This window comes from Siphateles boraxobius, unplaced genomic scaffold (assembly GCF_051911475.1).
Source record: "Siphateles boraxobius isolate OS27281-9 unplaced genomic scaffold, OSU_SipBor_1 25, whole genome shotgun sequence".
NCBI classification, from domain to species: Eukaryota; Metazoa; Chordata; class Actinopteri; order Cypriniformes; family Leuciscidae; genus Siphateles; species Siphateles boraxobius.
Window position 1 is genome coordinate 6,811,131 of NW_027508866.1, and position 27,069 is coordinate 6,838,199.

The window sequence follows — 27,069 nt, forward strand, 5'->3', positions numbered from 1 at the left end:
TACCATGAAAAATAAATACTTTTCAATTATATTATCACTGTTTTTTTGTGGTTTGTTGAATGAATGGTACATTTAAAGCAGTATCTAACTTTGGGATAGGGTGGAGGTCTCTCTCTCTCTCTCTGTGTGTGTGTGTGTGTGTCAATCTCTCTCTCTCTCTCTCTCTCTGGCTCTCTCTCTCTCTCTGTGGCTGTCTCTCTCTCTCTGTGTGTGTGTGTGTCTCTCTCTCTCCCTCTCTCTGTGGCTGTCTCTCTCTCTCTCTCTCTCTCTCTGTGTGGTTGTCTCTCTCTCTCTCTGGCTCTCTCTGGCTCTCTCTCTCTCTCTCTCTCTCTCTCTCTCTCTCTCTGGCTGTCTCTCTCTCTCTCTCTCTCTCTCTCTCTCTCCCTCCCTCCCTCCCCAAAGCTGCCTGCCTCAGCCACATGATGTATTAGCTTCTTGCTGGCCAAACCCACTGTCTAAAAATAAATGTGATATCTATCCCAGACAGAGTGAGTGTCTCTTTGATAGAGAGAGAAATGGGAAGAGACACAGCTTTTCTGTAAGAGCAAATATACATATAACCCAAAGCAACCACACTGACAGACCAAAACCAATATAAAGCAATACACTGATATTACATGACATTGGTCACATGAAGTTGCACTAAAAAAATATACATCCAAATCACACAGTCATGCATTTTAGATGCCAAATCATATCTCCAACACTCTTTTAACTCTGATGCATATGAAATGTTCCCAATAAGAGTCTTTGGATTAGGGATGCTGTAATCTCTGCTCTGGTTTCAGACGACCAATGTGTGCATGTGTGTGATTTCTTGGACATGGATTACTTCTGACCTGTGTACAAACACAGCTCAATGCTGCCTTCTGCAATATCACCAAGCCTTTCAAGCCTAGATAAACAGATCACGAGTGAATCTGCTTGACGATTTGTGGAAACTCACAAAAAGAACTGTTAGACAAGAAATATTAAGCTTTATAGTTCCATTTATCTCAACATTTAACTTGTCTGAGATCCTTTTAGTGCCAGGTGGCATGTTTTATTAGTTGGGATACATACAGTGGCCCAACATAACTTTTTTAGGCACTTTTAATTTAATGAAAGATGGCATGTTTCAAGCAATACATTTAAAAAGAGAATATGAAACATTATATCTAACAAATATCAAAAGGGTAATTAAACGTTCATAGGATAGTTCAGCCAGAAATGAAAATTCTGTCATCATTTACTCACCGTCAAGTTGATCCAAACCTGTATGAGTTTCTTTCTTCTGCTGGATACAAAAAAATATATTTTGAATAATGTTGGTAACCAGACAGTTGACGGTAGCCTACGACTTCCATAGTGGGAAAAAAAATTCTATGGAAGTCACTGGTGCCCCACAACTGACATTCTTCAAAATATATACTTTTGTGTTCAACAGAACAAACAAACTCATACAGGTTTAGAACAATTTGAGGGTGAGTAAATGATCATTTTTGGGTGTACTATCCCTTTAATGTAACATGTTCAATGTGATGAAATACACTTGTGGGCTACTTTTCCATAACTACTTTTAAAACTCACTTAAAAACGTATCTTTTTAGACAGGCATACTCTCTATAACTTTTACATTTAATTTGATTGTAAGGATCCCATCCTTTCTCCTCTTCTTTTTAATGCTCTTCGTTGATTCATTGTTTATTGGATTGAGTGTTTTATTGTTGATTTTGTAAGGTGACCTTGAGTGTTGAGAAAGGCGCCTATAAATAAAATGCATTATTATTATTATTATTATTACTACTTGTGGACACTTGTGTGAACTTGAGGGCAAACTAGTTTTGGGGAAAAGGTCTAAGAAATTGCTTGCAGATACCTTTTGATTTTATAATTTTCTCCTGATGTAAGGGATTTTGTCGTTTACATAACCATCAGTGAATATGCATGAAGCAATACATCACGTAACAAATATCAACCAAATCCACAAGAGAAAGTCAGGCAATATATTTGTGTTCCTGGCCCTTTAAATCTATAATTCAGCACGGCTGTCTAACTCAAATATAATATTTGTATTTCTTTGTCTGAGGAAAAGAGGGTAACGGGGAGTCATGTGAGGTGGGGTACAGCTAATCAGGAAACCCAGAGGCTGTGGTCTGGGGGAAGGGGCTTGTTTGAGGTAATTATGCTGCCCTCACAGCGGCAGATGGTTTGGGAGGGGAACGGGAGGAAGGTTAATGTTAGTAACAAAAGCCAAAACTGGTCTGATTCAGGAAATAGGCCACAAGAAAACCAAAAGACTGTTTCCTTTTCTCCTTCTCACTGACTTCCCCTCAAAATAGTGAAAAGCTCTTCGACTGATTCGGGTAAAAACTATGGAGGATCAAGAGGATGAGCGTATTTGATTAAATAGCACCTCACAGTGAGATTAAAGTGGGGAGCCCTATACTGTCTAAAGCAGATTTGCAGAAGAGGAATGTTTTACAGGATGTAATTGGCCTCTGCACTTCCTGGTTGAAGCCGGGCCACTAATCTGAGCCTGGCCAGGTTAAAACCATTAGACCAGCAGAAGGTCTGCGCCATCTGCACTGAGCTCAGAAGAGAATAAGGCCAATGAAGAGAAGGGGGTGCCTGGATTTAGCCTGCCAATCTGCGTGTGTATACATTCATGATGAAAGTGCTCAAAGCTAAAGATTCAGACCCTCCCCCTGGCAAACAGCCACACGCACTATCCGGGGGAAAAAAACGTCTGAAGCATGCTGAATGGAAATGAGCATTTTAGGCCTTGGGTAACACACCTGCTCTTTTAAAATGACGGAGCAGCTGGGTTACCGTTGTCCTGCTTAACCAATTGCTAAGCTGATATCAACAACAGGCCACCTGCGGTGCAGACATTACCCACGAGCTGAAAAAGGCACTGCCAGGTGCATCACCTTTCCATGCTCTGCCTGATAGAATCTAATCAGGATTTTCCAACACATTTGCAGCTTATATATTGTAAAGCATTTTGGGGTTATTACCATCTACGAGTTAAGAATCTCATTTGCGCTCTTGTTAAAAATAAACATTATTTAGACATTGTTATCTAAAACAGGGGTTTTCAATCTTTTAAACACAACAGACCCCCAAATTATGCACTGAAAAAGTAATATCGTACATCAGTTATTTTCTGTTAAGTTACATTATTATTTATTTTTTCTACTCACTATAGTAATGTATTGTTAATTTATTTATTTACTTTTTATTATTATTATTATTTTACAGTTTGCCTTAGGGGTCCCAGTTTAAAAAAACCTGTTCTAAAAGAGGAAAAGTAAATGTTACTACCCTTTTAAAAAATGATCTACAATGGTACAGTAATGGTATAATGATAACTATATTTATTATATGCCATGATTTACATGACACTCCTAAGTATTTCATAAGAATATCATGACATTTTATTGTCATGGTACATGTCCATAAATAAAAAAATGGAGTGAGCAGATTGTGCTGAATATTGTATGTATTATTTAAGTAAAGGTGTATTGATAATCAAATATATTTAAGGATAGGTTAGGATAGCTCTAATTAGTTGGGATATATTTGAGTACAAGCAATCTGAAGTGCCATTTAAAATGCCGGACTGCATTATTTATGAATCATGGTACGCACAAGCAGCCTATGTCTGGGGTAATGTTTCGTTTTTAAATGCAATTGAATTTGTAAATGTAATCTATTATCGTGTTTTATGAGACTAAGTGTGTGTGTGTGTGTGTGTGTGTGAGAGAGAGAGAGAGAGAGAGAGAGAGAGAGAGAGAGAGAGAGAGAGAGAGAGAGAGAGAAAGAGAGAGAGAGAGAGAGAGAACGCTTTCAAGAACAACGTGTGTAAGTCTGATCGGTTTGCGCCATCTAGTTGTCATTGAATTACAAAGGAAGAAACAGTAGCCTATGTGACTGCATGCAGGCACACTTTCTCTTTCAATGCCATGCGTTTCATAATAAAAGTAAAACACTAATCTAATAGGCTACATTGAAATACTTTTATTAACATGTCAGAAGAAGATCATTTAAGCTACACATATTCAGAAAACAATTACAATTTTGATCACCATATTCAAAAGTTGTCCTTGTATAAGTATTCGTATTTCGTAATGTTCATTAACGTAGCCTATTGTTGATTGTATATAAAGCATCAATGGCATTTTATTTTCTCACTGATTATAGTGTGTGTATTACTGATTTGTTAATATTGTAAGTAACAGTGATGACAGTAAAGTTTAAAATTAATACAAAAACTGTAGACTTTTAACTTAGAGAAAATTGTATTAAAACTAATATTTAATAACCACTTTAAAAGGGATTATTTATCATTGAGTTGCTATAAATGTGTTAAAGCATACATTTCCTTTTAAGTTCTTTTGTAATTCTCATAGTAAAAAATGGTTGGTAAAACAAGCTATAATACGGTGCGTAGTTATAAGATACAAATACTACTGTGTAGTATTTGTGCAATAAATGTGTAATATAAACAGAAAAACTAGTGTTGCTTTAAAATACAACACCGTGGGAGGCAAAACTCTGTAATCAATCTAATGAGCACGCTGGGTCATGAACATCCACGAGACGTAAACAACGCGCGCGGACGCGGGGAATTATGGGATATCTTCCGTCGGCGGCGCGGTGCCGCCATGTCTCCTGAAGATAAGCGGCGGCTAGTCGTTTTCTCCGCTGTGGTCTTCTCTTTATTCCTCCTTTTACTCGTTTTGAGCTACATACCAGCTTATTTGTACATACTTTTTATCTGTGTCGTGTCTTGTGTGGTTTATTTTCACAAAGCGGAGGAGCTGCAGCTCTTCGAGAGACTAGGCCTCAATCCTCGCCGTGGACTGAGCGTCCCGCCGGCTCTTTTGCGCTGGTTACCGGGTAGGACTTTGAGCGGAGTCCCGGCCGCAGGCAAAAACAAGATACGTAAAAGTGATGCTAGAAATTCCTTTGCATCACCCAGCGATAGACATTTTGCAGGCTCGTATTATAGAAGAGACCACACGCTCAGTGACTCGGTGTTCAGCCCTCGGGATATACTCATGGGAAGTTACCTCGCCAAGGCTGAAGAAAGCCCCTCCGCCGCCTTGAGGCCCGCTGGAGGCTCGGGGGGTTTCGTCCACCCCAGAGATCACCTCCGGGAGAGACTCGCCCGACCTAATCATGCTGTGCACACCCCTAACAGAAGACTGTCATTCGGGTAAGTTAAATACTAAATGCTTTGTCTTGTCAGCCAGAACGATGGCACTTTAGTTTATACCTGCGCTTTCTGTTTAAGCTCTCACGGTTGATCAGAGATTCTTCTGTTTACACTATAGCAGTTCACATGTAGCGTCTATCAGCCTAATGTTTGTACACGTTTAGCGTTATGTACGTTGTGCCAGTTTTCCCTCCATGATTTGAAATGGTGGGAGTTCCTGGAGCTGGTCAGGCGCACTGCTCCTCCTACACCAGTTTGGACGCCTGACACTACACGTGTAGGGTTGCATTAAGCTTCCAACATAATATGAATCTGCATTTTGACAGCTTCGTAAACGCTTATTTCCTTAACACTGCTAATACTAGGAATTAGACACATAATGGGTTACTTTTTTACCCAAGTGATCGCCGTTTTCATAGTTTGTATGCAGTATTGCTCAAGTCTTGAATATTAACATAGTATAACAATTTCTCATTTTGTGATCACCTGATACATACTGTGTGTATGTATATGTGTGTGTGTGTGTGTGTATATATATTAGTACATATAAATACACACGCATACCCACCCACACAAATATATACGCGTATATATATATATATATATATATATATATATATATATATATATATATATATATATATATATATATGGATATCTAAGAAATAGTTACTCTGGCTGCCAGTCCATAACATTCTGCCTGAGATTAGGCTACTTTTTGCCAAATGGAAATATTTACATTAGGGGTCTGCACAATTAATCGAATTTGTAATCGCGATTAGAATTATGGATGCCACAATTATGTAATCGTTCAAAGACACAATTACAAAAAGTCCACTTACATTATTCTGTGTGCATAAAATGTGTTTTTTTTCCTTCTACAGCTTATCTTAAGCCCCCCCCCCCCCCCCCCCCCCATTGTTTTAATTTTAGTTAGTGTAACATTATAATTATGCCATAGAAAAGCAATGAAAGTTTTTCAGGAGTTTTCAGCTGGTTTATTTTGATATAACAATATGGCATGCAGTCGCTTCAAACAATGGCATAAAGCTGTTCAAAACATCATTCTATATAAATTGTGATAATCGTAATTAATAATCGCAATTATAATTTCAAGGCAATAATCGACAATTATGATTTTTGTCATAATCGTGCAGCCCTAATTTACATGACTTTCTCACAATTACAGATGGAGAATATATCTGTGAAATGTAAGTTATGCACTGTCTGAGGGAAAACGACACATCTTAAACACATTAAAATATCATAGCTATCTGTCAGAGCATATAACTGGGCAGACCGGTTTAAATTATAGGTGTTATCTGTATCTTGCAAGTTATTTTAAAGCCCTTAAAATAAAGCATGTTTAGAACAAATTGGAATATGCACGTTCCACGCAGCAGCTCACTCTGTGTTCTCTGCTATTTTTAAGATGCACTCCTATCAAACTATTGTATATTTATATAAATGGTTTTGCTTCATTGTTATCATTAATAAAATTTATTGATATATTGTCCAGAATTTATATACCACCTAGCCCTAATATACATAGAACTTTATGCTTTTGTTAAAGAACTTTATGCTTTTGTTAAAGATCTTTTGAAGAACTAACTAATTGAAGTTTCGCTATCATCAGGGACCCTGTGGGCACTGCGAGTCGATTCGCCATCACCCCCCACAGACATTACCCCCTTCAGCAGATGGGGACGTCTCCCGTTGGAGTGATGCCACCTGCAAAATGGGATGGATTCCATAAGAAGAATATTCTCACCCAGCGCAATTCGCCTACTGTTCACAGTCCGGTCACAGTGAAGATCGCCAGACCAGACCCCACTCGATCATCATTGTGAGTCATTTCAAATTATTTTGAGTGGATTAAATGCACTAGCATTACAAATGCATTTGTTTCTGCTTGTAGCCTAATAAAGAAATCCAATTTGGGATTACGGCAAGATTAAGTTGGAGTGCTTTTTGCATTATCAAGAGAGATTTGCTTTGCTAATATGTGAACGCTACATTCTGTTTCTAGCTTCAATCACCTGACCTCCCCTGGAGCTGTCACATCCCCTGGGATTGGAGCACAGACAGACCCCTGCTCCAGAGAGGCTGTTCTGAGCGTGCTCAGAGAGAGCAGAAAGAGAGAGGTTGATGAGGAGGAGAAGAGTGCTTCCTCTGGGCAGAAGAGTAAAAGGAGGTATGTGAAGGAAAGAAAGCAACCAAATGAAAGTCACCTTACTTTCTCCATCACATGATCTTATCCTTTTTGAATCTGTTAGTTTATAGCTTTCCATGCTAATAAGAACAATTTAGAACAGAAGGCTTGCTGTTGGTTTTCGCAATCTCACTGAATAATTGTCTTGCTTTTATCAGGCGACATGACAGCAGTGAAAGTTCTCAGTCAGCGTTTGAGCCACTTCTTGCAAATGGAGCTCTGTCTCAGCTTGTGCCAAAGTAAGTGAATGTTCACTTTCCTCTGTAATAGTCTACTTCTACATCTAATAAACATTGAGGTTCATCATTACTTTGTCTTATTATGTCTCCTCAGACCTGGCAGTATGAAGAGAGGAATGAACTCCTCTCTCAATGAAGAGTCCATTATGAAGCGTTCTCGTACCTCCTCCGTCAGCTCCATGAGTGGTGCTCCTGTTCCCAGTGGGATCCCTGGATCTGTCCGAAATCCCATTCGCAGTTCCTACAGCTCCTCACAGGGTTATCCACAGGTATCTCTTTTTTTTTTTTTTGGGATGCACCAGGGCTCCAGACTAACTTTTTTTCACCTCCGTCCTGGAACTGTCCTGATACACAATTTGAACCGTCCTAAAGTGAATGTCAACCGTCCCAAAATAAAAATGTTGATCTACTGTAGATTTAGTCTGCTAAAATCTTATTGAATTTCATCGACTAAAACTAAAACAATTCAGATGACTAAAATATAATGGGTTTAGTTCAATTGTAATGCATTAATTTAGAATGTCTCTAAAATTCCGGAGAAAACATCTATTAACCTGTTAATTTGAATGATTTTAAAGTTTGAACATGCAAGATACAGATTTAACTACTGTGACTTAAAAAAATATCTTAAAATTAAATAAAACCACTTTTCCTAAAGTAGAACAGTCTTCTTTTCAATGAATGATTTATGCATTCTTTATAACTACTTGCATACATCATTCTTTATTATATCAAGCAGCAGACATATTTATTTGTATGAATTAAGTATAGTGAATCCTTATTAAAGCTATTAACGAGCAGTGAATGCTTTTCTCTTTCCAATCCAATTGCACTGATGCACATCCGATAGACTCACAACTGTTAAAGACATAACCAACACAGTTTGCGTGAATACTCTCTAGGGATGGGACGGTATGAAAATTTCATATCAAGATTATAGTGACCGAAATAATCGTGATTATCAATATTATCACGGTTTTGTTAAAACAAGATGAAAGTGTTAAAAAAGAACTGATGCTCACACTGAAAACATTTCAACAAGTTTTATATTTGAGGATCAACAAACAACAAATAAAACGAGCAGCTCTATGCACTTTTTAAAGCAAGATTCTGTGCCATTTCCTTCCTTATAATGACCGTCGTCAATAGCAACGCATTATAACTCAGCCCAAATCCATGTATATCACAACGGACGCTCGCTCTCATTTCATTCAAATACAACTTGTCATCTTGCGTCTCCATTTTTGATTGTATTGAAAATGAAATCAGAGTTGATTTATTGTGAATATATGGAATATAAGAATATGATAATATTGTTGTGATCATCTTGTCTGGACGTGTTTTTTACGCTGTACAAAATGGATTTAACAGGTAAGAATAGAGACATTAATCTCTATTCAATATGTCCCCGTAATTATGTGGTAAAAAAAACGGTGTTATAAGTGTACAATGAATGTATATTATTATCTCTTAAATGTCACTCTTACTAGTCTTGTTTGAACTTGTTCGTTCGTCTTTGGCTCAAAGCCACTTATTGCTGCGAACTTTTCTTCGCGGAAGCTTCAAGTTTATTTCAAGTGAGTGAGATAAAATATTTCAACTCAAAACAACATTTTGTGTCCAATTATTTCCCAGACGTAGTTTTAGTATTGAGATCAAAGTTAACTTGCCTTGCGTTCGCTACAACAGTGGATGATGGTCACACAGGACGACTCGGCAGATTTGAAGTGTTTACCTCTATCACTGCGACTTTTTTTGAGCATGTTCTGCAGACAGAGTGACCATCCTCGATTAAGTTTCCCTCAGGATTTTTGTAAATGCCAAAATATGACCACACCTCAGATTTGGTCCTCTTAAAAGGCTGAAAAATCTCACGAACACAGTCACCGCCTTCCGCCATTCCTTCTCAAATAAAAAGAAAAACCCCAACATTGCGCGCCTGTGTTAGACTGTTGCTGGCTGGACAGGATTTATAGTGAGTTATTAAAATCGCGATAATCAAACACGGTTTTAATGATAATTGAATTTTTAACGATATTACTAACCGTCAGTACATTTTATCGTGGTTTATAGTGAAACCGGTAATCGTCCCATCCCTAATACTCTCCAAAACGGACATTTCGACATAGTGTGTATTTGTTCATTCAGACACAAAAGAGAGCTCAATTCAGTACTCGCGCGATGTATAGGTGTCTATGTGCATGGCTGCACGCTTCAGGTCGGGTGTGTGCGCACAGAAAATCGTACCAAATAGAGCTCTTTATTTGCGTCGTCACTCTTATTCAGATTTATTTGTCTGTTCTACTCATTCTCCCAGACGTTTACATTTTTTAAAGTTTCATGAGACATGCAGCGCATGTACAAATGTGCGCATCTACCACACACGCAGGACATCAGTTCTGACTGGATCGCTTCCCAAATCGTCACTATCTAACATTTTTGTCTAGCTTTTATTCATTAACGAAAATGTCAATAGAATTTTGTCATAGTTTTTGTCATTCAAAACTAGTTTTTATTTAGTTACCGTCTCATTTTCGTCTGTGAAAAAATGTCGTTGACGAAAATATTGAAAATAAACGAAATTAACACTGCACCACAGGGACTGTCCCCAGAAAACGTGAAAGTCTGGTCACCCTAAATTAGACTGACTAATAAAAAAGACCACAAATATATTGAAATCTAAATGTATGCTTTAGCTAATATACGCATACATAGCCGGGGTAGCGCCCGTTAGCTAGCTAACGTTAGTAGCAAGCAGTTAGCAGACTGTTTCAATCCAATGTCTGATAAAAATTAAATAATCAATTTAAATTGTACTCGCATCAAACTCGGGAATTGTAGGCCTACTCGGGTTCGATGGAGGAGATGCAGGGCCGTCTTGGTGCTCGATCTGTTTTACCTTACCGTTGTTTAACCAGCGCAACATATTTGCGATGACATTAAGCCATTTGATAGATGTACCGCGGAACAAATCTCCGGGTGAGTAGCCGGCCAGTGATAGTAACTATAGTAACAGCATGAAGACGCGCTCCTTTGTAGTCAGCACTTCGTCAGTTTATTTTGGCATTGTCTAAGTAAGTTAGCCTAATAGGCTAGTAATAAATGAACACGCATACAAAAATGTCTTTCGTCCTGTAGGCGTCCTGGAGAATATTTCAGTTCGTCCTAAACACATTTTCTATCGTCCCCAGGACGATAGGACGCCGTTAGTCTCGAGCCCTGGGATGCACCGATTTGAAAATTTTGCCCGATAACGATAATTCTTTACTTTTGAAAAACGATATATTGTCCGATAAATTGATAGCCTGAATACAAAAACTAAAGGTTCACCATTAAAAGCCATGTCTCAAACACTTCAACATAAATCAAACATATACAATACAGTAGCCAACTTTTGAACCAGTGTAAGATTCCTTAACTTTTAAAAATTAATTTTACACTCCTATGGCCAACTTTCATTACTAAAAAATGGTAACACCTTAAAATAAGGTTTCATATTGTTAGCATTAGTTAACATGAACCAACAATTAATGAACAATACTTCTACAGCATTTATTAATCTTCGTTAATGTTAAGCTCAACATTTTCTAAGACATTTTTAAGTTCCAAAGTTGTATCTGTTAACATTAGTTAATGCATTGTGAACTAACATGAACACAAATACTTTATTAACTAACATTAACAAAGGCTATTGCTCTCTGTTAGTTCATGTTAGTTAATGCATTAACAAATGAGACCTTATTGTAAAGTGTTACCAAAAAAATCTAAAACCAAAAAACTTGACTGGTCTGGTCAGGACGTGTAATCCCACAACAATGTGCTGAAACACGGCAACTAAACCCAGAGAATTCATAACCTTTTATTACAATAGTGTTATGGCTAATTATTATGGCATATAATGACAGTCCCAATCATTGTTATAAATGTGCATTGCTGTTTGAGCTGTGCACACTAAAGATAAAGATTATCACATGACATGAGAACAGATGAATAACATCAGTACGAACCACAAACATTTATTTATTTGGATTAAATATTTTAATGATTCTGTGTCCTATTTTCAATGTCAATTTTTTTCACTATTTACATGTTTATGCCCAAATTGCTATAATATTCAAAGTAGTTGACTGACATTCTCCTCTACGCTGTGTACGTTATTGATTAAATAACCTAGCCTATTTAACATTGTAACAGGAACCTCACGAGCATTCATTCATTCAACTATTTTAAAAGACTGGAACACCAGCGCACACAAGCCATCCTTTTAATAGTCAATTTCATTTTAAAATGTAATCCAACTGGAATAATGTCAGAAAGAGAGAAAAAAAACTGTTAATGTGAAGAAGAGCATATTATAGGACTGCTGCAGCTTAGTGGGTGAATATATTTAGTCTATTTATTATTCAGAATGCACAGTTGGAAAGAAAATATATTTATAGGAAAATTTCAGCAGGCTCAAGATAATTAATACAGAGATCATTATGCATTGTTTTCATCAATTGGCAGCCATAAAACATAGTGATAATCTGCATTCTCATGTATGTAGGTGCGCTGAACGCTCTAACCTGAAACTCCCGAAATGTACTAACTAGAACGCAGAAGTAGTTGTGCAAGTAGTCCATTAAACGCTTTACTGCATCGTTCATTAACTCAACCAAACGCATGCTATATGAGATTAATCAGAGATATATCCACAAAATAAACATATTACAACTTACAATGGCACAAAATGCTGCAAATGCTCAAGTGAACTTGACTGCTTATCATGGAGGCTTTAATAATCATACACGCGCTCTTTCCGCCACAAACACTGGCGAACAAGAATTCACAACATGCTTTTACAGTCGTGCCCTTATTATAATGTTATGAGGCCTATGTGACAGGTTTGTGCTGCACATGATGCACTGAATTGCATCTTACTTTTCTAACTGATTCCAATCATTCAAAACCATCATGGCGAACAGCGTGCATCTCTCAACTGAAGTAAATAATCTATTATCAATAGGCTTTAATACATCAGCCTAATTTTACTATCTGATCGATAACATCTAAAATGACCATTTATAGGCCAGTATCGATTTGTGGTCGATATATCGTGCATCCCTAATTTTTTGTATTCATTGACTCATTTCCTTTAATTCTGTATTTACAGAGAAGAGCAGCATCCAGTCTCAGTCTTTCTCCTTTCACAAGCCCAGGAGGATCTCGGTGTCAGACTCCAGAGAGAGCTGCTAAGAAAGCAAGGTAAAAAAAATTAAGAAAATGTCACTAATGCGCAAAGGCTGTATTTATTTTATAAAAAATAACTTGCGTTTTCTATATATATATATTATATTGCATATCTCAGTGTATATATATACGTTTTCTATCTACATATATTATATTACATATCTCAGTATATATATATATATATGATTGCAACGCAGTCAAATATCCTTATTAATGTTGTGGATTCTTTGATTAATACAGTTTGAAAGAACTTAATTGTCTTTCCTGTCATTTGGCTCATTTAATGCACTCTTGCTGAATAGAAGTATTTATATCTTTAAAAGAACTTCCATTCTGTTGTGTAAACACACCTGGCAAATGTCAGAAAAACACATAACTGATTATTCAGGGCTTGAGACATGTTACTGTTATAAACTATTTTGTGTGCTGTAGGGAGGAAGATGCTACTTCACCGAGTTCCACATCCTTTGTAAAAATGGATAAGGTGACAACTGATCCTGCGCCTGCTACAAGTGAGGAAACGTGTTAGCTCTTTCATTAATACTTTGTTTATTTATGTATTAACTAATTATAACTCAATATAATACAGCATTGTTTATTAATATAATTAAAATAAGTAAAATTTAGAGATTGGCCTTTTTTTTATCATGAATGCTACAATTTTAATTTGGGTGTGTTTGTACCAGCTAAACTTACTCCAAAATCCGAGGCACCTGTTGCAACATTCACATTAGACTCTGGAGGCGGCAGTGGGAAACGTAAGCGCAGAATCCAGCTGGTCACCACAAACAGAGGAGATCAGATTTCTATGGTGAGTAGCAAAGCTGCTGTACATACACATTTCCACCACACATTAGCATCATGGATATTCATCATTGTAACATTGTGTCTGCAGCCACCACCTCCTGAACTAGGATATACGATCACAGTAAAAGATCTAGATATGGAGAAGAAAGCAGCACTCAGCCAGATACAGAAAGTCCTGGAGGAACCTGGTAAGTTCTTTACACTCTTGTTTGATGTGGCTGTAATAGATGCAACAACATTAAGTACTTGAAGCAACATCTTTATTTTTTCCAGAGCCAGAGATCCTTCCTCCAGCATCTGAATCCACCGCAGCTCCAGTTCCCTCCTTAACCCTGTTTTCCCAGCCAACTCCAACCTCCTCATTCGGGACTGCACCTGCTGTGAGCGCAGCGCCCGCTCTGGTTTCTCTCTCCACAGCTTTGCCTGTGACCACACCAGCCATTTCTACAACTCTTGCTCCAACTATTGACCTCACCATCACTGTTCCCAGCATGGCCAGTACTGCACCCCTGACTTTCACCTCAGCCCCTTCCATCACTACCACCCCAACTGGCCCAGCATCAAGCATTTCAAACCCTCTGCTGGAGTCCTTGAAAAACATGAAGAATAATCCTCTTCTCAATGCTTCCACTATGAGTACTACTACTGCAGGTTTGTATAAATGCTTTTATACTTTTTTACAGATTTTTTTTAGCAGCCATTATTTTAGTATTCAGTGTTATTCTTCAGAAATCATTATAATATGCTCATTTGCTGCTCAATAAACATTTCTTATCAAAGTTGAAGCAGTTGTTGCTTAATAATTTTGTTGAAACCGTGATGATTTAAGAACAGAATTTACTTAATTATATTTTTTAACATTATAAATGTCTTTACTGTCACTTTTGTTCAATGTACTGATACATGTACTGTAACATGAACTGGTATGTGTCTCACTCCATTTGCAGCTCCAGCAGTGTCTGTGTACAGTCTTTCTACACCTGCTGTTTCCTCAAACTCTAGCAGTGGATTTGTCAAATCTGAGTCGGGCCTTGCCACTCTTCAGACCTCATTCACTGCCCCATCCTCCATATCAACACCTGCCTCCAAGCCAGCCACCTCCATGCCCTCTGCCTTCGCTCAGATCTTGGCCCAACCTCTTCAATCCTCACCAAGCATCCCATCCTTGGGCGGAGGAGGCAGCCTGTTCAGTTTGATCAAACCTGTAGCCACACCTGCCTCTGAGCCTCCTAAATCTACAGTTGCTGCACCTACAACCACGGTTGCATCAGTCAACAGCATTAGCAACCCCCTTTTGTCTGGCTTTAAGCCCATTTTCAGTGCAGCAAGCACCACCCCTGCTTCCACAGCTGAGGTCAAAACCACCCAGCACACCTTCAAGCCATTATTTGGCAGTACCACAGGAAGTGGCATTAGTTCCTTTGGGCAGACAGCCACACCGACGACATCAACCCCTGCTGCTCCGGCCGCACAGAACAGTGGGATGTTATTTGGTGGACTAACCAGTACCCAGCCAACAGTGGTGTCCGCTGCTTCTGCAGCCCCGGCCACACAGACTCCCTCCCAGTCTCTGTTTGGAAGCTGGACTGCAACCACCACATCCGCTCCTGCCACAAACGCCACGTTCCAGTTTGGAGCACCATTGACCACAACGGCCGCCCCTGTCCTAAACACCAACACAGCTAGTGCCGGTGGCACCACCTCTGCTTTTCAGTTCGGCGGAGCAAAACCTGCACCCACACAGCAGGCTCAAAGCACGTTCGCATTTGGCCAGCTGCCCACGAACCAGAACTCCACATCTGCTCCGTTTGGTGGGTTCGGCATGACAAGCAGTGCCACCACTTCCTCGGAGGCATCCACAACACAAACCACTTTCGGGAGCTCAACCTTCACTGCATCTACAACCTTCCCAGGATCCACACAGCAGGCCCCTGCTGCTCCAAAACCTTTCACATTTGGGCCCAGTGGTGGAAGTAGCGGCGCAGCACCATTTGCGTTTGGAGCCGCTGCCAGCACAGTAGCGCCTGCATTTGGGACTAACAGTCAGCCTACATTCGGTGCAGCATCATCTGGCTTCTCTTTTGGAAACACCACCACCCCTTCTGCGGCTCCTGTCTTTGGGGCCTCCACACAGACTGTGTCCTCTCTCCCTGGCCCAGCTCCTACGTTCAGCTTCGGAGGCGCATCAACAGGCACTCAAAACACTGCTCCGAGTACTCCAGCGCCTCCTGCCTCTGGAGGATTTAACTTTGGGGCCTCGCTTTCGGCAACACCATTTGGAACCCCTGGGCCTGCAGTTCAGACACCAGGGTTTTCCTTTGGAGCCAACAACACGGATAACAAGCCTGCTTTTGGTAAGTGTTTTTTTGTTGTTTTTTTAAATGACAAAGGTCAGAAGGTCATATTTGCATAGTGTATAAGTGTATAGTGCTTCATTCAGGACACAACTATAGTTTTTCTGTTAACCCAGAATGCACTGTTAGTTACCGTGTTTACTATTTTTTTTAGCAATGTTTTTAAAACCAAATTCAGCTTTAATTTTTTTTTTATTCATTTGGTAGTACTACAGGATCTGGCATTAGTTCCTCCTAGTTTAATTTAAGCATATTACTATAGCTTTGCATTCATGAGTGCAGTTACTAATGTTTATTTATTGGAAATTTGACAGAAAAGCACTTAGCTTGAATTCAGATACAGATAACTTTTATTAACAACAGTAATGCGTAGTATTCTACTCTTATTAAATGTACCATTATACTGAACTGTCTTTTCTTATTTAAAAAGGGTTGGTTTGACACCGTTACATTTCCTTCATCTTTAAACTTTTACTTTTACAAATCATCACATTTAAATGGGATAATATTGAAGTGCTGAAAAAAGTGTGAAGCACTTTAAAAAGTCCTTAAAGTGCCTTAATTTCACTCTCAAAAGTTTGCATGAACCCTGAAAATGAATAATGTAAAAACATGAAACTATTCCTACGACAACCATGGTTGCAGTTAGCGTTGCTACATTAAATCCATGGTGAACGTTGGGGATTTGTGGACTGGAGAGCCTTAATTAACTTGTTCACTCCTGGTCACCATTGTTTGATCTGATATCTATGGTTTATAACAGAATTCTTTGTTGAATTTAAACGACTCCTACTACATCTTGCAGCAATGTTATTAATACTGCAACCAATTCAAACGCTTTCTCACTGGATATCCGAGATGGTCATACATATACCTAAACCTACCCATCTCCACCCCCTGATCCCTAAACCCACCCCTAATCCTACCCATCTCCACCCCTTGGATCTTGATCCGACTCCTCCCCGTGGATCTCATGTACTACATTGAGGTGCTACTGGGATATCCCAGCGCTGTGTAGTAACGGTGTTGCGTGATTGAGATCGATACAAGAGTAAACTTGTTCTGAGCTCGCGCTGCGCTGACTAATATTGGTCCGAGCCGATAAACGGTCTGCACAGGTCAAGCGAGAAGCAGGGTTTTGCTCCGCTTTCATTTCATTTGCACCAGAAGGCAAAAAAGTTGCAAAATGCAACCATTTGGTTGCAGTCTGGAACCCTTTCCCAAGCACTATGTTCTCTCATCATTCCTGATTTCTAACACACACTCACTGTGTTCAGCATGGTCTTGAGGCTATCGGAACCGAAAAGAAAGCTGCTGCTCTCCGTGTTTTTTTCCATCGGCTTCAGTGCGTTCATATGTAAATATGCACAAGCTTATTTTGTGCATTAGATCAAAAGATCTGAAAAAGTCCATACATTTACCCACCCATAGACCCTCCCCTCGAAGAAATCAGGACAGAAGTGTTTGAAAAGTGGACAAAAGATCAGGTGTAAACAAGACTGTCGAGATATGGGGTTTCCGCCTAAATGCGGCGGCGATATATAACCTACAAGCTCATTCATTAGGCTGAAATGAGAAGTGTTACTAAAACAAAAAAAGTCATTTTACAGTTAGACATTTATTACCATAGACATTGGTGGAGTTCAAAAAGAATATTGATACCTAAACAACATTAGGGTTGGCAAAATATTGAAATATTTTGTTTACTATTTAGTGCTATTTCCAAAATTTTTAGAAGAGAAATTCTCTATACACATACACTCTTTATTTACAGCCAATGTGATATACAAATTTAAAAATGAATGTATTTGTTAATGTTAGTATTGGTTTAAAATTGGTAAAAGTTTTAGGTATTTAATAATTTGGCTAAATCACGGCAAAACGGTCATCTTACATTCTCCTTGTTTGTCTTGTTATCTTAGGAACATCTACTCCTGCTTTTGGTCAGGCACCTGCAGGAATGCAGATGCCGTTCGGCAGTCCTGGAACCCCAGGATTTGGAGCAATGGGCGCCTCCCAGTTTGGTAAGCAACAACTGACTTTCACATTTAAAAAAAATGTTTTATAATAACCTGTCAATTCTATCTTTTCTCTTCAATACATTTTTTTTTAAATCTTTTAGGTGCTTCACCAGCTAGCTTCTCTATTGGAACGGGATCCAAGTCCTCTGGGGCTCGTCGATTACAAGCCCGTAGGCAGCACCCGAGGAAGAAGTAACACGGCTGATGTGAGTCCTGTCCTTTTCATTATTGTCAAATGGACTCTGTTACTACTCCTCCGGCTGTCCCACCTGCCCCAGACACTGCTGCTACTGCTGCTGGTCCAAACACAACAAGGCTGTCAGGCAGACCTCATCTCTACAACCCTCCAGACTGCCAGGGCTGGTCAGGTGTGTAGGATCAAGGCTCAGGGGGTGTAGATTTTTAGAGTACCGGACGGCCCCATCTCTGCTGTTGGGTGCGCCCACCGAGACTCATCACAACCTCGCTAATGGAGTCTGTAAATGTCTGATGAGGAAGTATGGCGAACAAGAGCGAATTATACTTGAAAGAAAAAGAGACTTTCAAATCTGGACACTCACATGAATTTCAGTCCAGGCCTGTTGGATGAAACAGAATCTTATTTTTGACTTTAGATTTTGGTCGAGAAATCCGATGCTCTTTATTTTAAATCCAGTGAATATATATATATATATACCTTTCCCCCCCCCCCCCCTTGCAGTTAGCAAACATTTGTCATGCTTTTTCATCATGCTTAGCAGATTCTTCAAAAATTTTTGTTTTCCTGTTCCATTATAAAACTTTTTTTTTTTTTTGCCTGAGTGCGCTCATAATAAACAATTTAATTTTAAACAGGTTTTTCTGCACGTTCCTTTAAGTGAAGCAGTTTACACAAAGATCTTGTCTGTTTTCCTGCATACGTTGAACTTCTGTCTGTTTAAAACCAAAGCTAATGTTTCAGTGTGAGGGTCCTCTCTCCGCCACACCATTGGCCGTTTTACTACCTCTCCATTTTAAACGTGCATCTGTGTCCCAGCTGAATTGGTTTACTGCAGTCCGCCTCATTCGAATTACTGTTAATTATATTCTTAAAGTCGGCACTTATCGCAAGCATGTAGGCAAAACCTCATGTTCCTCTGTTGCACCTGCCATCAGTGTGTTTGGCTGTCAGGCACCGGATGTTGATCCCATAACGGTCTCATTTTATTTCCGTACATTTTTTTTCTAACACTTTCATTGCTGTGTGCCTTAGAGTGTTTTGCTTATGGTTGCATATTAAGGATGTTGGATTTATACCCTGAGACACGGATGCCTGTTTTTCGTAATGATGTGTAAGAGCATTTTAGATGATTTAAAAGATGATCTCAAGTTCAATTATTTTTTTGATTACTGACTAAAGAGATTTGGTTCAACTTCAAACTCTGTAGAAGAGCAGCCTTGAGTGAAAGTGTGCAAAATAACTTGTTCACATGTTTTGGAAATAAACATTTGACTGTGTGATCAATTCAAATAAAAGTGCAAAAAATACAATTTAAAGTGCCCCTAAAAATGTGAGAATTTCAGGAATGTAGAGAATGTGACGTTTCCGTTGCGGGTTTAAAAACAATTTTGCTCATTCACCTTCAGATCTGATTTAACCTAGAGAGGCTTAAATGCTATTTATATTTAACATTTTCCTTTTTTTTATGTGCATGTATACCATTACTGAATTTTGTACGAATCATTCCTGGCTTTGTATGAATCCTTTGGTTTGTGCATGCTTGTGATGTTTTAAAATACCAAGATATAGCAAATATTCAACCTGCGTTTGAAACGGCATGTCTTAAGAACGTTCCTGGATCAGATCTTAACATATTCTCAGGTCTGTTAAGTGAATGAGCTGTGTAATATGATTTGATGTTTTCAGTCAATATACAATGTTGTAGCCTATATTCACAAAACACTGGACTTAATTAGTACGTCAATGCACAAATACGGAAGCACAAAACCACCATTTTAGGATTTTTGTATTTTTGTTCACCCCCTTAAATTTCTTTGACCCAAAAAATACACTTAATTGGGGATAGCAAAAGTTTTTATAATGGTATAGCCATCCTAGTCCCCCTTGCATGCAATTCCTCATGTAGGTCTTAAAAACATGATTTATAATCACACTTTTTAAGTATCCTCATCCCCAGACTGATGCAAGGAGGCATGGGACCAGGCTTTCTGTTTATTAGAAAGCTGCACCAAATACAAGTGAGATGTGTAGACTGTTGAGAAAATGTGATTTGCGCTGGGTATCTCAAGCTGTGAATGTTTGAGAGCAGTTGTATCTAGTTGTTTAAGATGTTGCTATAAGTGAATGCTCATAGTTTGCGTGTAAATGACCCTGCCCACTAACCCTCAAAGCGTGAGTGGATTTCTGGATGAAGCGGCACACGGATTGTGTTGTGTCTGCTTAAATGCTCTGATAATGAAATGCTGGTTTTGAATAAAAATGGATAAAAGTTTATTTGCAGTAGATTTCAGTTGCATTCATTGTGTTCAATGCATGACAGGTAATTCCCACATTTCTATTCAACCACTGTATACATGAATGTATTTGCAATTAATCTAAAACTGAAATCTGACTTGAAATGAACTTTATATTGTTTATCACATTTCAATAAAAGCAGGGGTCAGTGTCCAGTGGTAGTTTAGCTGAGCAGAGAATGTTTTCATTTTCACCATACTAAAAGTCCTCTAACTTCAGGGTTCTTGCTTTTTGTGTTTCTTTCTGTTTCTCCTTTTCTTCTTTGAGCTTGGATTTGCAGGTTGTTCGTTTGCAGTCTGCGAGGACTCTTGTTCCTCGTCAGATGGACTGGATTGTGGTGTGTCCTGCTTTTTCTCACCAACAAATGGCAATGTTGTGCTGTTAAAAAAACAAAATCACATTAATATAACCAAAACAAGGCGATAAGAACATATTCAGGTCTTATTTCACCATAAAATATAATTGTGACATTTTCATGACAATTAAGAAATTGTTACTGTAAGGAGAAAAATATGTTATTTAAATTGTAATATACATATAAACAATGTTAGAGAGGTTGGGGGTCAGTACAATTTTGTTTTGAGAGAAGTTCATACTTTAATTCAGAAAAGTAACATTAAATTGACCAAAAGTGACAGTAAAGACATTTATAAGGTCACAAAAAAAATCAATTTTAAAATAAGTGCTTTTTTAAAACTTTCTATTCATTAAAAGATCATCACAGCTTTCACAAATATTCATCAAAGAATATTGAAAGTAAAAAGTATGGTTCCCACAAAAATTAGGTTTTCATCATTAAAATAAAGTGTTTCTTGAGCATCAAATCAGGATATTAGAATGATTTCTGTTGTATCATGTGACACTAAAGACTGAAGTAATGACACAGAAAATTCAGCTTTGCCATCACAGGAATATATATAATATTACAAATATATTAAAATAGAAAACAGTTATTTTAAATTGTAATATTTCACAATATTAGTGTTTTGACTATTTTTGATCAAATAAATGCAGTCTAAGGAAGTATGAGACTTTAAGAAATCGAACCAACCGTAAACTTAGTAGTATTTTTTATACGCCACAACAGTATTTGCAGTACAGCCTTTAATTTAGGCTGATATCATTAAAAACAATCTGCATCTGAACAGCATGATTCTCATCCCTGTATTACAGTAATTGCTAATCAATTAGAATCACAACTGCTAATTAGATTTTCAAACTCAAAAGTCCTAAGTGGCCCGAAAACCGGCTTTATCTTCATGCAAGCTTTTTTAGCTCAAAAGCTTTTTAAAAAATGATGAATAACATCATTAAAAATTATGAAAAAATGAAATAACAACCCAAAAAAAAAAAATCTTCCAGATATACTGGTCCTTCTCAAAAAATTAGCATATTGTGATAAAGTTAATTATTTTCCATAATGTAATGATAAAAATTAAACTTTCATATATTTTAGATTCATTGCACACCAACTGAAATATTTCAGGTCTTTTATTGTTTTAATACTGATGATTTTGGCATACAGCTCATGAAAACCCAAAATTCCTATCTAAAAAAATTAGCATATCGTGAAAAGGGTCTCTAAACGAGCTATTAACCTAATCATCTGAATCAACTAATTAACTCTAAACACCTGCAAAAGATTCCTGAGGCTTTTAAAAACTCCCAGCCTGTTTCATTACTCAAAACCGCAATCATGGGTAAGACTGCCCACCTGACTGCTGTCCAGAAGGCCATCATTGACACCCTCAAGCAAGAGGGAGACACAGAAAGACACAGAAAGAAATTTCTGAACAAATAGGCTGTTCCCAGAGTGCTGTATCAAGGCACCTCAGTGGGAAGTCTGTGGGAAGGAAAAAGTGTGGCAAAAAACGCTGCACAACGAGAAGAGGTGACCTTGTGGAGGAAGATTGTGGAGAAGGACCGATTCCAGACCTTGGGGACCTGCGGAAGCAGTGGACTGAGTCTGGAGTAGAAACATCCAGAGCCACCGTGCACAGGCGTGTGCAGGAAATGGGCAACAGGTGCCGCATTCCCCAGGTCAATCCACTTTTGAACCAGAAACAGCGGCAGAAGCGCCTGACCTGGGCTACAGAGAAGCAGCACTGGACTGTTGCTCAGTGGTTCAAAAGTACTTTTTTCGGATGAAAGCAAATTTTGCATGTCATTCGGAAATCAAGGTGCCAGAGTCTGGAGGAAGACTGGGGAGAAGGAAATGCCAAAATGCCTGAAGTCCAGTGTCAAGTACCCACAGTCAGTGATGGTCTGGGGTGCCATGTCAGCTGCTGGTGTTGGTCCACTGTGTTTTATCAAGGGCAGGGTCAATGCAGCTAGCTATCAGGAGATTTTGGAGCACTTCATGCTTCCATCTGCTGAAAAGCTTTATGGAGATGAAGATTTCATTTTTCAGCACGACCTGGCACCTGCTCACAGTGCCAAAACCACTGGTAAATGGTTTACTGACCATGGTATTACTGTGCTCAATTGGCCTGCCAACTCTCCTGACCTGAACCCCATAGAGAATCTGTGGGATATTGTGAAGAGAAAGTTGAGAGACGCAAGACCCAACACTCTGGATGAGCTTAAGGCCGCTATCGAATCATCCTGGGCCTCCATAACACCTCAGCAGTGCCACAGGCTGATTGCCTCCATGCCACGCCATGAATGCCATGAAATATGCTAATTTTTTGAGATAGGAATTTTGGGTTTTCATGAGCTGTATGCCAAAATCATCAGTATTAAAACAATAAAAGACCTAAAATATTTCAGTTGGTGTGCAATGAATCTTTAATATATGAAAGTTTAATTTTTATCATTACATTATGGAAAATAATGAACTTTATCACAATATGCTAATTTTTTGAGAAGGACCTGTATAGCCAATAGCCTCACATATAGTAGTCGTCATCAAACTTACATCATTGGGAGGTTCTGTCCATCTGTCTGTAGGGGACGTCTCTCCAGCATTGCCACAAAGAAGCCATGCGTCCGTGTTTTTACTGTGCTCGCACGAAGGCACTGGGTGAAAGGGTCGTGACCCCTCTCGTGCCAGTTCGGAAGAAGATGGACAAGTCTACAAGCAAAGAAAAACGGTCCTCATACTGTGAAACCCATATTGAATGATTTAGTGTCCCGGTCTGAGTTTCTGACCTGAATCCAGGGTTGTGCTGTAAGCAGGCCGACACAACCTCCTCGTTCTCCTGCGTGTGAACGGAGCAGGTGGAATAGACAACGCGCTGTACCTGAGGAAACTGCAGCGCGTGTTTGAGACAGTGCAACTGGAACGCAGCCAGCGCCTGCAGACGCCCGTCCTCCTGCGGCTCCGAGACCTCATCTCGTAGACAAACCATCCCTGAGACAAACAAGCACACGTCTAAGGATGAATTTACATCACAGAGCAGCAATTCTGATTTTTCAGACAGATCGGATATGACCTACGTACATGTAAGCAGCAAAAGCACATGGATTACGATATTCTCAAATCGATTTCAATCAATGATTTGTATTATCATCTTGTCTGCGTAGTGCGTACATTGCAAATCACGTTGTTTTTACTGTCTTTTCGCCTTTAGCTTTTCCGGGTCAGTACATCTACTTTAGGTTGTTTCGCCTTGTGTATAGTGTAAATGCAGATATCGAATATGGGTCACTTTTAAAAGGAGATGTAAGCTGGTTGTCAAATAATTATTTTATTTTTTTGGATATGGTCAACAAATCAGAAATGGGCATCAAGACCTTCAGTGTAAATACAGCCCAAACGGCAAATATCTAAAACATATATCAAAACAAGATATATCACTGATGCAGTTATTCATTTATACAATATAATTACCTGATCCACTGCAGGACGGGTCCAGAAGGATGTACTTGACTTCCTTGTACTCTGAGCTCAGTGGATCTACTTTCAGAAAATCCTGATTGGCCAGCTGGTGACATGTGACCCCAGCACGGAGGAGAAGAGTGCTCATGGTGGACAGGCGTTTCGCATCAAGATCGAAGGCAAACAACTTCCTGTTGTCCATTTAGAAAATACATTTTTAAAAAAATTAAATAAATGAACAAAAATGTAAATATTTAATTTATTTTACTATATATACAAACATTAATTTATAATTGTATTCATTTTTAAATAAAATAAATTAAAGTTTATATATATATATATAGTAGTCAACATTTGAAATGGATCAAAAAAGTTAATCAAAGTTGTCCTAAGACAAGAATGGGTATTGTTCAAAATACATTTAACTTTGATGAAAGGTTTTGATATACTTCAAATGTTGATTACTATATATAAAGATTATGGATTGTGTCCAGACCTTTATACTTCAGTATTAGATAGTCAGATGCTGTACCCTTTATTTTTCATTATGGCAGCTAGATGGCTGGTTTTGTTTCCTGGAGCTGCACAGGCATCGATGACGTGACTGCCAACCGGAGGGTTTAGGAGGAAAGCAGGAAGACAGCTGGCCTGCAAAATATTATATTATTATAACAGAGACCAGAATAACATGAGGTTCAACTCATCTTGCAAACAAGTAGTATAACGTTTTACCTTGTCCTGCAATATAATATGTCCTGCTTTATAAAGGAAGTGATTGTGGAAGTCCGTTTTTGAACTGAAAACCAGAAGATCTTTGAGATGAAGATCACACAGAAATGTTTTCCCAGACAGATGATCAAGATCCTCAAGCCTGAGATGATGAAACACAAAATAACAGATCAAAAATACTTCATTTGAAATGTGTTATTATAGGAATAGTTCAGGTTTCATGTTTCATGGCTTCTAAAGTCATGGAGAATTTTGAGACGTGCAGAGGACAACTTACCGCATTGTTGTTCCTTGATATGAAAATCCCTCTCTTTTTAAATAGTCAATGACGTCATCAAGAGTTGTTTTCAGCGTGTTCACTCGCACATAGCGAGGAATTATATTACCTAAAGAGACAGAACATGCAAATGAACATTGATGGTATCTCCGAAATCTATAAATAGCTTTTTCAAAGGAATGTTAATATAGTTTTAGTGTAATTTTAGGTATTTGAGAATGAGTTTTCAAAGTTTTTTTTTTTTTTTTTTTTTTTACATAATTTGGTACACACACACACATATGTAAAATTTTATGTTAGATTTGACAGCACATATACACACATATGTATTTATATACACACACACACACACACAATTAAAAATAATACATTAGCCTCTACATGAATATCATGACCACTACATTATTTTACTAATTCAATCAAATGACATCATTCATAGAAATAATTGATGCCAACATTACCTTGAGTCTGCTGGAAACTGGAGGGAAGAAGGTCCTGATTTCGACTCACTTTCTTTTTTACTTTGATTCTTGCCAGGGCAGATTGTAATCTGGAGCGATGCTTCAACATCATGGTCTTCCAGGCACCTCCACATTTCACCCCATGACCGATGAGTAGGTCATACACCAGCACCTGTTATACACACAATGACACATCTGTGATGCACTGATCATCACAGGCATCTGCTTCACAAGTGACGATTCAAGTAGAGTTGTTCACTTTGGCTAAATGGATCCGGAGTTTTGTTTCTTTCAGAAGCTTGGTGCTGTTGATGATCTCCTGCAGAACTGATGAGTATTTCTGTGTTTCACACACTAGTGCAAAGAGTTGCTTGATATTCTGATGAAAAGACAAAAAAAAGGTTTGTTTTTTAACGGGAATCCATCATAATAATTGTTATTATAATTTTAAAACCATTATAGTCTGCATAAAGAGTAAACAAACATAACCATGTCATGTTTAGTAAAAATAAATAAAAAAACGTCTGTCGTCAGTCTTGACTCGTGACGTCATTTTAACTCGACTATTTTGTCCGAATACGCTTTATCAAACATAAGTATAGTATACTTGATTACCAAGGAGACAACAAAGTTAGTAAAACGCACGCTTGAGATAAAATACGACACATATGTGAAGAAAACAAGGTAAATATCAATTGTAAAACAGAAATTGTACGTAAATTGTTTTCAATTAAGCCATATTTGTCACAAGTGCCCATACATGAGACACCCAATTATGCCTTATAGTGACTTAATTATAGATTCCTGAGGAACAAATATATCAGCACTTACTTGAAATTTACTGTCATAAACTAGAGTTTTCACAGCACCCTTTTTCTGCTCCACTTTCTCAAGAATCTCTGCCGCTTTCATATAAAGTGCCATGATAAAAATAACACTAGCGCTTTATACCGTTAACTGAACACACGTAACTTAATACATTCACATATAACTAAATCTAGTGTCTTTATCCAGTCAATTTCTCTTGCTGTAATGTAGAAACTGCACTACCCACGTTTTCATATTTGCGTGGTTAGTTTTCGCAGCGTTTTTCGACAGTACGGAACGTCTTACGATAACTGTAGTACTGATGAATGCCCACTAGGGTGCGCCAAAGACAATTGAACAACTTACTCGCCAAACTTCAAGAATTGATCTAATGTATTTTTGTGATTAATAAATGC

The 27,069-nt window shown here is 38.4% G+C and overlaps 2 protein-coding genes across 2 annotated transcripts; one reads left to right on the forward strand and one right to left on the reverse strand.

Moving 5' to 3' along the window:
- The first annotated feature begins 4,577 nt into the window (after window positions 1-4,577).
- On the forward strand, window positions 4,578-20,538 carry pom121 (POM121 transmembrane nucleoporin). The gene is made up of 13 exons (XM_077242224.1): window positions 4,578-5,203; window positions 6,840-7,049; window positions 7,233-7,397; window positions 7,574-7,654; window positions 7,749-7,923; window positions 12,807-12,898; window positions 13,316-13,395; window positions 13,570-13,694; window positions 13,779-13,878; window positions 13,964-14,341; window positions 14,638-16,044; window positions 17,967-18,068; window positions 18,167-20,538. Exons 1-13 carry the CDS (start codon window positions 4,650-4,652, stop codon window positions 18,259-18,261), a joined length of 3,564 nt encoding a protein of 1,187 aa, XP_077098339.1. The 5' UTR covers window positions 4,578-4,649; the 3' UTR covers window positions 18,262-20,538.
- nsun5 (NOP2/Sun RNA methyltransferase 5) lies at window positions 20,512-26,945 on the reverse strand. The gene is made up of 10 exons (XM_077242226.1): window positions 26,678-26,945; window positions 26,106-26,225; window positions 25,847-26,018; window positions 25,386-25,494; window positions 25,112-25,250; window positions 24,912-25,027; window positions 24,392-24,570; window positions 23,710-23,911; window positions 23,477-23,632; window positions 20,512-20,937 (listed from the first exon to the last, which is right to left on the reverse strand). The coding sequence occupies exons 1-10, from the start codon at window positions 26,768-26,770 to the stop codon at window positions 20,775-20,777; spliced, it is 1,449 nt and encodes a 482-aa protein (XP_077098341.1). The 5' UTR covers window positions 26,771-26,945; the 3' UTR covers window positions 20,512-20,774.
- Between the last annotated feature and the right edge of the window lie 124 nt (window positions 26,946-27,069).

Excerpts from the sequence above, each read along its gene's own strand:
- nsun5 (XM_077242226.1), bottom strand. The coding sequence starts at position 26,770 with ATGGCACTTTATATGAAAGCGGCAGAGATTCTTGAGAAAGTGGAGCAG. Across the intron at positions 25,495-25,846 it reads CAGTTTCCAGCAGACTCAAG|GTAATATAATTCCTCGCTAT; the intron begins GTAATGTTGGCA and ends CTGTCTCTTTAG. Across the intron at positions 23,633-23,709 it reads CAGCACAACCCTGGATTCAG|ACTTGTCCATCTTCTTCCGA; the intron begins GTCAGAAACTCA and ends CTTTGCTTGTAG.
- pom121 (XM_077242224.1), top strand. The coding sequence starts at position 4,650 with ATGTCTCCTGAAGATAAGCGGCGGCTAGTCGTTTTCTCCGCTGTGGTC. Across the intron at positions 7,655-7,748 it reads CTGTCTCAGCTTGTGCCAAA|ACCTGGCAGTATGAAGAGAG; the intron begins GTAAGTGAATGT and ends ATGTCTCCTCAG. Across the intron at positions 7,924-12,806 it reads CCTCACAGGGTTATCCACAG|AGAAGAGCAGCATCCAGTCT; the intron begins GTATCTCTTTTT and ends CTGTATTTACAG.